Source organism: Eptesicus fuscus, chromosome 1, assembly GCF_027574615.1.
Source record: "Eptesicus fuscus isolate TK198812 chromosome 1, DD_ASM_mEF_20220401, whole genome shotgun sequence".
In the NCBI taxonomy this organism is placed as follows: Eukaryota; Metazoa; Chordata; class Mammalia; order Chiroptera; family Vespertilionidae; genus Eptesicus; species Eptesicus fuscus.
The window spans coordinates 41,432,837-41,444,424 of NC_072473.1; the positions used below are offsets into that span (position 1 = coordinate 41,432,837).

The 11,588-nt window shown below is 42.5% G+C and overlaps 1 protein-coding gene across 1 annotated transcript; it reads right to left on the reverse strand.

Annotated features, from left to right (window-relative positions):
- Positions 1 to 276: 276 nt before the first annotated feature.
- LOC129149147 (uncharacterized) lies at positions 277 to 456 on the reverse strand. The gene has a single exon (XM_054716187.1). The coding sequence runs from the start codon at positions 454 to 456 to the stop codon at positions 277 to 279; it is 180 nt and encodes a 59-aa protein (XP_054572162.1).
- Between the last annotated feature and the right edge of the window lie 11,132 nt (positions 457 to 11,588).

Sequence of the window (11,588 nt, forward strand, 5' to 3'; positions counted from 1 at the left end):
ATTTTACTCAAGCAATAAGCAACTACACTCACAGGCATACTTAAAAGACAAGACACGACAAAAGATTTAGGGAGAGATAATATACCAACGTCATACATATCACAGCGAGGCCATGTTGAAGCTCAAAACGTTTTCCCCCCTGAGTAAGAAAGCTTGTTCTTTCTCTCCCTCTCTTTCCCTGTCTCTGACTGTCTCTCTTGATTTTTTTTTTTCTCGGTGGTTCTCTGGATGAAATCAAATCGAGAGTTAGCAACAGTTCAGATGGCTGGACTCCATTCAGCGCGTTCCCAGGAAAAACATGAGTATGACATTGACAAGCAGGAGGACTACAATTACGGCAAAAACGACTACAGTTTGCACATCCAGGGTCATGGTGCAATGCAGAACACTGTAGTGTTCCAGGTGGGGGGCCGGCAGATTGGGAGATGTCAGTCTCTGTTCTGTCAGACTGTCCATACAGCCACCATTCTAGAAAGGAAAGGAGGAAGTCGGATGGTTAGGGAAGGGTTGGGTTTGGTGCCCGAGTTTGGTATGGGGGGAGGGGGAGGGGAAAGAGGGGAGCCTGTTTCACCCCTCCTCAGGATTGAGCTGATTTTTCTTCCCTAGCTGAGAAATCTTAGCTTGCGCTGAAGTCGGCAGAGTCCAGCATTCTCTCTCGGGCGCCACGGAAAAGGCAAAATCCTGGCTTTCAAAGGGAAAGGCGGGAGGAACCAGTGCGAGGTTCTCCAGCGCCTGCTCAGTCTGTCTGTCCGGCGTGTGTCCGTCCGCCTGCCTGGCTACCGGTCAGTCTCGGTCTCCCCTACTCCCTCTAGTTCGCTTGCTTTCCTACGCTTGCTAGCTCTCTTCGTGGGGCTCCTGGTTGCCAGCCACACCTTACAATCCTGCCTGCTGGCTCTCTCCCTCTCCTTCCCCCAGCCCCCAGCTTGTAGGCTGAGTTTTTATTCACCAAGCGCCTTCAGACGCCTGCGTGAGGCGCAGCACCAGCCGTTGACAGGCCCGCCGGCCAATGGCAGGTGCTATAGCAGCATGGTTTTTCGCTGGGGGCGGAACTTAGGCTGGCGTGCTAGCGGATAAAACCAATTGGAGGGCTCAAGGCATCTCAAGCAGTCTTGCTCCATTCTCAGGAGCCACCAGCCTAGGTTCCGGTGTGGGGGTGGAGAGCTTATTCTGAGTGGATTGAGGGGATGTAGGGAGAGAGAGTGGAGGGGCGGAAAAGGACTTGGAAAGAAGAAAGGAGTAGATGGGATAGGATGTGGCAGGAGGGAGGAAGGAGGAGGAAATACGGGGAAGACCCTGTGGAACAAGGGAAAAAGAGAAAGAAAGACGGGAAGGAGGAAGAAGAGATAGGGGGTAACATTAGAGAAGGGTTGCACTAAGGAAAGAAAAAGGATGGGGAAGAGGGAAAACAAATTTTTTAAATGGGATAGGTAGATGGGGAGGAGCCATGCCTTAGCAGCCACTTTGTTTGGAGCCTGGACAAGAAAGAAGCAAAGGTGCCTTTGGCCCCTGCCTAAATTTTTACAGACAACTCAATTAGGCATACAAACTCAACAAACAAGGATACTCTACAAATTATCCAAAATCCAATTATACTTGGCTTTTTTCTGATATATCCACAGTTGCAGGTCAGATTTCCTTTCCTATTTTGGTTTCTTTAGATGATGGTGGCTTGCACTTTTCCAGCATGCTGGGTAGTATTAAAGGAAGCCTCCATAAAACTTCCAATCTACTTGTAATCACTGTCCTGCTCTGTGTTTGTGACTCTGTGCCTGAACTAGGGAAAAGCCCTGGACTTGAGACCAGAAGTTTCAGATTTATTCCTAGTACTACCTGAAGCTTGTTGTATGGCTTTTGTGCAACTTCTTTCCCCTCTCTGCCTCCATCTACCTTCTGTCACATGAGGACTTAGACCTATCTGATAATTCAGTGAAATCTCTGAACTCTCACCTCAGAAAAATATCATTTTAATAGATCCCCTAGGCCCTCAAAAACTCAGGACTCTCTTAAACAGAAATTTGTCTAAGGGCTCTACTTAATCTTACATTGTAAAAGTGAACAGATAGATATTGGTGGAGCGGGTCAAGAAACTGAATTAGCCAGAGACAAAGAAATTAAATTCTGGGACTTCTACCATACTACATACTCTAAGAGGAATGAAAATTGCTTTCAATTCTTTAGAAATCTTTTGAGGCTGGGTCAGTCATACATCTTAACTAGATTATTGAAAATTCTGAATGAATGCAGGTCATATACAAAGTGGCCGCTGGCCCTATAAGATAGAATAAAACCCAAAGAAGTCCCTACTTTAAAAGTATGGGCTTGACCAGAAATCAAACCTGCAACGTTGGTATATCTGGACAGTGCTCTAACCAAGGTTGCAGGTTTGATTTCTAGTAAAGGCGCATACAAGTATCAAGCAATGAATGCATACATAAGTGAAACAACAAATCAGTGTCTCACTCTCTTCATTCTTCTCTCTCTAAAATAAATCAATAAAAATAAATAAATAAATAGAAGTTTTGGCTCATAACATCACCTATGAATGATTCATGACAAAAAAAAAAATAACCCGGACTTCTATCAAGTTTCTAGATCCAATTATCAGTTTATAGAATGGAGGACAGAAAAAATATGTTAAACTGCAATCCTGGAATACACATTATACAAAACTATAGGACCAACAACCCACTTCTTAAGCAAATAAATAGGAAGGAAAAGGAGAGACTGGATGACTCATGTGAAACTTGTGCATGTGTATGCATGCACACACATATAAACATTTGTGATATTTATGAGACAACTGGAAATTTGAACAGACTGAATATCTGATTATATTAAAGAATTACTATTAATTGTTGTGGCTAGGTTTAACAAAATGGGTAGAATAAATGTAAATCTTTGTGACTTTTGATTTTACAATCGTTTCTTAGAAATGACATGAAAAGCATAAGCAACAAAAAAAATAGGTAAGCTGGACTTCATCAATATTAAAAATTTTGTACTTCAAAGGACACTATCAAGCATGTGAAAAGAGAACCCACGGAATGGAAGAAAATATTTGCAAGTTATATATCTCATAAGAGACTTGTGTCTAGAATATATAAAGAGCTATTACAATCTATATTAATAAAAGGGTAATATGCAAATTAGACTGGGCGACCTTCCAGAGTACCTTCCAGATGTCCTTCTGGACAAAGCCACAGTGGCTGCCTGAGGCTCAGGCAAGCTGCAGTTGGCGGCTGCCACTGCCCAGGGATGGCCCGAGGCTCAGAGAAGCTGCGGATGGTTGCTGCAAACTCAGGCAAGCTGAGGATGGTGTCTGTGAGCTCAGGCAAGCCGGGGATGGTGGCTCCCAGTCACCCAGAACCAGCCCGAGGCTCAGGCAAGCTGCCAATGGAGGCTGCCCAGTGGCTCTAGGCTCACTTAAGGGGCGGTCAGGCTGGCAGGGGAGCAGTTAGGGGGCAATCAGGCCAGCAGGAGAACCATTAGGGGTATCAGGCTGCCAGGCAGAGGCAGTTAGGGGTGATCAGGCAGGCAAGTAGGCAAGTGGTTAGGAGCCAGTGGTCCTGGATTGGGAGAAGGATGTCTGACTGCCGGTTTAGGCCCAATCCCTGATTGGAGAGGGTGCAGGCCAGGCTGAGGGACACCCCTCTGTGCACAAATTTCATGCACCAGGCCCCCAGTTCATTTATAAAAAGCAAAATGACCAAATTTAAAATTTTGCAAATAAGCTGAATAACATTTCTCCAAAGAAATGGTCAATAAGCACATGCAAATATGCTCAATATTAACCATCAGGAAAATGCAAATCAAATGCAGGAAATGCAAATGCAGGATATTACTACAGCATTACTTGTAATGAGCTATAACTCTACACCCACTAGAATGGCCATATAAAAAAGCTAGATAACAAATGTTGGGGAGGTTGTGGAAACATTAGAACCTTCATAACACTGCTGGTGGGAATATAATATGGTGAAGCCACTTTGGAAAACAGTCTGACAGTTCCTTAAAAAGTGAAACAAAGAGTTAATATTTGAGCCAACAATTCCACTCCCAGGAGAAAAGGAAAGCATGTCCACATAAAAACTTGTACATGAACATTCATAAGAGCATTATTCAATTCACAATGGTCAAATGATGGAAACAACACAAATGCCAATCAAATGGTGAATGGATAAACAAATGTTGTATATCAAAAGGATGGAACTTAGAAAATATTATAAGTAAAAGAAGACAGACACAAAGGCTTTTATATGATTCCATTTATATAAAGTATCTATATGGTTAGGGTAAATGCAGTTTAATATAGCTTTGTTTCACATTTATATAAATGTTAATGTGCTAGGTTATGATGTAAAAGGTATTTCTTAAAGCAGATAATGATCAAAATAATTTGAAAGCCACTCTTCTAGATTATGTTGAGACAGATACTGGTGATCAGGATGGTGCTATAATGTAAGCAACTAGAATCTTTATCCTTGACTTTAAAAGTACAATCTTATCCTGTCTCCACTGACCTTTCAAACCACTACAGCCTGGCTTTCACCCCCTCATACCATAGGAAACTAGAACTTCTTGTGAATATAAACAAATTACCAATGTGTTGCTAACTCTCGTGGCCAATCTTTATCTTCCCTGATTTCTCTGCCACTTGACTCCCCAGATGCCTTCTTCCTCCCTGAAATGTTCCTTCTGCCTTGGGAACACCAACCACATGGCCTGTCTGGATATATTGTCTTTACTTACTGTCTAGGATCTTCTTTACCCAGTCATTAAGGCCATGATTTCTCAGGGTTCCTCTAATTTCAGTCCCCCTTTCTTCTCATTCCACACATGCACTGAATGATGGGCCCTTGTATCCCCAAGATTTGAACTACCATCTACATTACACATGATGCTCCTCCTTTCAACAAAGTTACTGGACACCAGTAGGGAACAAAACAGACATAGGCCCTTACCTGCATGGAGCTTGCAACTCTGCTGAGTACCCCCAGGTACCTCTCTTCTCTTGAACTCCAGATATTAATAACTGCCTTTTAGATATCTCCTGAATATTTCAGGTGAACCTCACACTTAGTAAGTCCAAAATTGAATTAATTTTCTTCTACCCCTGCCAGTTTCCTCCTTCCTATGAGTTCTCTATCTCTTAGAACACAGAAATATCCAAAACTAAGGAGCTATCTATACATCTTGCCTCTCCCTCACCTTTATGCTAATCATCCAGTCTCCAAGTCCTGATGATTATCTTCCTCTTTAATATCACTCTCATGTGGCCTTTCTCTCTCTCCCTGCTGCCCATAGTCAATTCCTCATCATTTCTGATCTATTACCATTCATTACGTGATCTCTTGTGCTGCTCTCTGTCCCCAATTCAGCCTCTATTCTCCTGCCCAACTCATCTTTTTCAAAAGCAATTCTGCTCTTATCAATCCTATGGTCACTATTATAGATTGGTTGCTCAGGATCCATGCCACCCTCCTTCTATACCTCCTTATATTGCTGAAAGCTAAAAACAAACAAGCAAACAAACACTAAAACAACAACTTGTCATTTCTCAGACACTTTTGCATCCAGTGTTCTGGATATGATTCGGTTCTACCAATCAATATGCACATGCACAATACTTAGAAGGAGGTGAAGCAGAGGCCATATTTCTGCTGCTTCTGTTGGCATGAACAGTGGTGGAGGTTTTAGGTTTTCTCCGACATGTTACCTTTTGGTAGACTCCAGTGTCTGGTCACTGGCTTTGTGCATTTGGGTCAGCATAAAATTGAATACATATACCTTTGTCATTGAAGATCTGGAAGGCATGATGATAGTTAAGGCAGTGGAAGATTCCCTAGTTAAGGCAGAGCCAAGGATTCCAAGATGGCTGCAGAGAAGGTAGAAGCTACACTCACCTGCCCCAGTGCCAAACTGAATTACAGCTAAATTACATAGAAATCAACCTGAATAACCAACTGAAGGTTAGCTGAACTGAAATATTATAACCAAGGATTTACATGCCAAAACCGGTTTGGCTCAGTGGATAGAGCGTCAGCCTGCGGACCGAAAGGTCCCAGGTTCGATTCCGGTCAAGGGCATGTACCTTGGTTGTGGGCACATCCCCAGTGGGGGGTGTGCAAGAGGCAGCTGATCGATGTTTCTCTCTCATCGATGTTTCTAACTCTCTATCCCTCTCTCTTCCTCTCTGTAAAAAAATCAATAAAATATATTTTTAAAAAAAAGAGAAAGAGAGAGACAGAAAGAGGAGCCCACATAGCATCTGGTGGTGAAAATCAGTGGGGATTTAGTCTGCCTGGGAGATAAGGGAGAGATCCAGCTGTCACCTTCCATGGAATGAGGATTCCTATTGTTACAAAACCAGCCTGGAGAGAGCACTGCTTTGTCCTCCAGCTACTGAGGACACAATTCTGCTGTGCTCAGGTCATGCAAAGGAGTCTGGTGGCTGCACCAAGCAGGAAACTTTGGGGTGTTCTTCTGGATAATCTCTTGGCAGAGACAAGTAATTGAAAAGTGTAACTTTATAAAAGGGACCATTCTTCCCCACCTTGAGTGCACCGCTGTTGCCAACCCCCACCTGTTGAATCACTGGGTGTGCCCTGCCACTTTGTGGTCCTTCCCCTGATGAGTTTAGCCATGCAAGGGGATCAGAGTGATGTACAGAGCTTAGATGTTCAGAGTGTCTCCTGGGAAGTCTTTTGCCTGGGAATCAGACAAGTAGGAGTTAGTTGAGTGGCTACATTGAGGGGGGTGGGCACTCTTATCTCCCTTGTTGCAAGCTCAGCCTCTGATATCCCTGGAAGGAGAAGAAGTGCCTGCCAACCCCCCTCTGACAGGCTAGCTGGAAAAAAACCCAATAGGAGACTGAACCAGCCCTCCCAAGTCCCAATGGCCCTGCCCTGCTGAGCTCAGTTCCACAAAGGGAAGGGTGTGCTGCTTGAAGCTGGTACATTCAGAGTGTGTCGCCCTCATAGGTTATTGTCTAGTGACCAGAATGTAGTGCATGGCCCCTCTTGTGGACTCATCCAGCACCACTCTCACCAGGATACTCTTTTGATCTGTTCTCCTGAGACCTGATGGCTTTGTCCTGTTGAGCTTGTTTCTGCAGAGGGGATGCCTAGCTGCACCCAACCTGAACCTGCAGCAGGCTCCTCCTGGGGAAGCTAAAGTTGGTGACTCTGGCAGATACGGAGTGGTTTGGCTCTGGAGTAGGGGGCCACTTACCCCTCATTGAGTGCCTGATCCCACGGTGCCCAAGTAGACGACCCTCTAACTCCATCCTCCCAACCCCAGTTACCCCACCCTACCAAACTCATAACATGTTGAAGGGTTTGCGCTTCACAGCCAGCCTGGGCCTACTCTACAGTCTTTCTTCGGAAGGTTCTGGAAGAAGAAAACACAACCTCTGGAGGAGTCAGAATAACTGACAGATGGAGGCAGCGAGCCTCAGAACTTTTACAGATCTGTGCCCAACTCTAAGCTGGAGGAAGCTGACCCTTTTACAGAGATTGACCCCTACCACACACACCCAGGTGCAGTAAATGCAGCCATAAACAATGATTAGTGTGGTAGCTCCAGACATATAGCACAAGGCTGGTTACACCTGACATCTGACATCAAACTGTACCTGAACCCCAGCCAAGTAGACTCAGAACCAACACAACCAGTGGTAGACTTCAGACCACACTAGAGCTTGACGAAAACAGCCAAACAAACAGCACACCCAAAGGAGGATTCCAGCAATCACCAGACACTGCCAAGAACAACTCTGCCTCAGGGGGCAGCCCCAGCACAGTAATTCATATATGACGATCAAGATTAATAAGGCAACCTGAAGGGTTAACTCCACCCACAAAAGGGCCAACAGCATTCAAGATACAACTACAACAGGAGGGTACACATAACCCAAAAGAAACATTCCTGGAGCACTGAGCTGAGATGATGTGGAAGATTGTGCCACTGAGCTCAACAAGACTCCTATATCATAAAGCCATCATAGCAGGTTTGGGAGTCATAGTAGGTCTACCCAATACACAGAGAGAAAATGGGGAGACAAAGAAATATGCCCCAAATGAAAGAACAAAAAAAATCCCCTGGAAAAAATTAAGTGAAATGGAAACAACTAGATGCAGAGTTTACAACAATGGTTATAAGGATGCTCAAGGACCTTAAGGGAAGAATGGATAGTCTCAGTGAGAACTTAAACTAAGAGATAGTAAAAATTAAAAAAGACATAAAAACCATTAAAAAAAACAGCCAGAAATGAAAGTTTAAGGGATATCTGGAAAAACATCAAGTATAACAATATCTATATCACTGGGGTATAAGAAGTAGAAGAGAGTAAGCAAGGGATCAAAAATGTGTTCAAATAAATAATGGCTGAAAACTTCCCTAACCTGGTGAAGGAAAAAGCCACACAAGTGTGGAAGCACAGATAGTCCGAATAAAGATGAACCCAAAGAGGCCCACACCAAAACAATCACAACAAAAAGAAACTTAAAAGCATCAAGGGAGAGACAGTTACCTATAAGTGAGCTCCTATAAAGATGTCATCTGATTTCTCAACAGAAGCACTTCAGACCAGAAAGGATTAGCATGAAATATTCAAAGTGACAAAGAGCAAGAACCTACAACCAAGACTACTCTATCCAGAAAAGCTATCATTTAAAACTGAAGGTGAAATTAAGCACTTCCAAACATAAATAAGCTAATATAGTTCATTACTATCAAACAAGTACTGCAAGAAATGTTTAAGAGCCTGCTTTAAGAAGAAGAAAAAGAGAAAGAGAAAGGAAAGTAGATATAAAGAATAAAATGGCAATAAATAAGTACCTATCAATAATAATCTTAAATTTAAACAATTTAAGTGCTGCAATAAAAAATAAAAAAAACACAGGGTAGCTGAATGGATAAGAAAAAATGACCCATATATATGCTGTCTAACAAGAGACCCACCTCAGAACAAAAGAAATACACAGACTGAAAGTGAAGGGATGGAAAAAAATTCCATACAAATGAAAACAAATAAATAAAATAAAGCCGGGATAGCAATGCTTATATAGACTTCAAAACAACGGCCATAACAAGAGACAAAGAAGGCCACTGGATAATACTAAAGGGAGCGATACAACAAGAGGATATAACCCTCCGAAACATATATGCATCCAACATCAGAATAAAACTTACTATAGTTCTCATAACCCACCAGGTTCTCCCTCCTCAGGACCTATGTCACTGTTGCTATCCTTCCGCAGTCCCCACCTCAAAGCTCAGCTCACATCTCACCTCCTCTAGAAGGCTTTCCCCGAGGTTTTTCATCAAAAATATTCTGGACAATATTCTTCTTCCATTAGGACCCCGTGTTTAACCCTATTGAACAATTATTAAACTGTATTGTAATGCTAATTTTGTTTGTTTATATCATACACTGGACTGTGGAGCAAAGACCACACCTGTCTTGTTCACTGCTTTCTCTCCCCATGATCAGCACTGTGCCTGACATTTAGTAGGTATTTCATAAGCATCTGCTGAATGCATGAATACCTCTTCATCCACTTGTTTCACTCAGAGAATCATATTTTCCAAACACAGAAGGCAAGACCTGATGAGACCTCAGAGAAAAATCTATTCTAAACTTTCATGTTCCAGGTTAGGAAACTTAGGCCCAGGGAATGGAAGCAACTTGCCCAAGATTACACAGCAAATTGCTGGCAGAAAAGAAACCAAAACCTGACTCTTGAGTCTCAAAAGTACTTTTGAGAGATTTCACACTCTAGAACATAACATTTCATACCAGCCCTGTACACTAAACTTACAATTTCAAAAATATTAAGACAAGTCCCCCACATTTTAAGCAGCAGGAACCCCACCTAAGAGCCAGTCCTTCTGCTAACAAGTATCAAGGAATCAAAGAATCTCTTGGTATAGCAAAAGCCCAATTCCATCCTTTAATCTCTTCTGAAACATCCCCACCAAGTAGTTATACAGTCTCAGCTTCAACATGCATAACGATGGGGAGGTTCCTTTCTCCATGGCACATCTGATTTAAAACAATCTCAGTTGATAGATGGTTCTTCAATCACTTTGTGTCAGATATTATCACCACTTCTGCCACTGCTGAGGAGCTAATCACTCCATGAAATGGTCTGGAACATAAATGTTCCCAAATTCACACTGAAATTATCATAAGCACCCAGTATATTTTTCAGGACCCAAAGGCCTCTCATTAGGTAATAATAATATTAAATGCTTATAGAATGCTAACTCTGTGCCAGGCACTGTTCTAAGACCCTTACGTATTAACTCTTTTAATCCTTACAATAACCCTATAAGGTAGATGCTATTATTGTCCTTGTTTTACAGATAAATAAATAGTCAGTGATGGAGTGCAGATGCAAACCAACCCAAGAAATCTGGCTCTTGAACCTATTCTCTTAAACACTGTCACATAAATGCCACTAGGTGATACATGTCCCATCTTCCAACAGCATTTGACATGATGTCAAAAAGAAACCAAAACCCTGACTCTTGAATCTCACAAGTATTTTTGAGAGATTTCAGACTCTAGAATATGACATTTGATATCAGCCCTGTCCATGATGTCACCTGAGTCATGGGAATAAACTGTTTCAATGTCCTGACCTGAGTTCCAGTGGCCTACCTTCCAGGTAGAAAAAAACATAGGTGTTACCTCTTTGCCTGCTCTCAGAGAAAAGCCAATGCTTTGTTGTCCCTTGCATCTCATGGTTCGGGCAGCTTCCAAAATCCCACTTGTGCTGCACCACCCAAAGAAAGTTTCACATTTTGTGTTGACCCCTACTGTTAATCACTTATTTGCTATACACCCCCCACCCCAGCTAAGTGATAATCCCTCTGATGCTTGCCACAGGCAGTCTGAAGATATTGAGTTCCATCTGTTCATTGTCTTGGCTACTGATGTGATTAAATGCTCTTGCACATTCATTCATGTCAACTCCACTTAAAAGTCAGCTCCCTGAGGTCATGAACTCTTGATTAGTTCAACTATTCAGCACAGAGATCAACACTCTTCCAAAATAATTTAAATTAAATGGGTGCACTTACTTTGATAGCTAAGGGATACAGAGAGGCTCTCAGGAAGCTTACAGTCTATTGGGAAAGACAGTCACAAACACACATAATTTTACTGTCATACAGTAAAGTGTCCCAAGCACAATCAGATAATGAATAAAGTTGTTGGTAATTATAGAATGAATCATAGAACTTCATAGAAATTTCTCCCAATCTTCTTATGTAGGAATCTTTCTGAGGTGTACGTGGTCCTAGGCCTTTCAACATATTATTTTATTTAATCTTCCCCAGAAGCCTGAACAGAAGAAATCATTATTGCTATTTTAATTTTAATGATGAGAGAGAGAGAGAGAGAGAGAGAGAGAGAGAGAGAGAGAGAGAGAGAGAGAGAGACATCTGTGTGAAACAGAAACATTAATCGGTTGCCTCCCGTACATGCACTGACTGATGTACTGACTGGAGATCAAATTCACAACCTGGGTATATACCCTGACTGGGACTTGAACCTGCCACATTTTGGTGTATGGGATGAT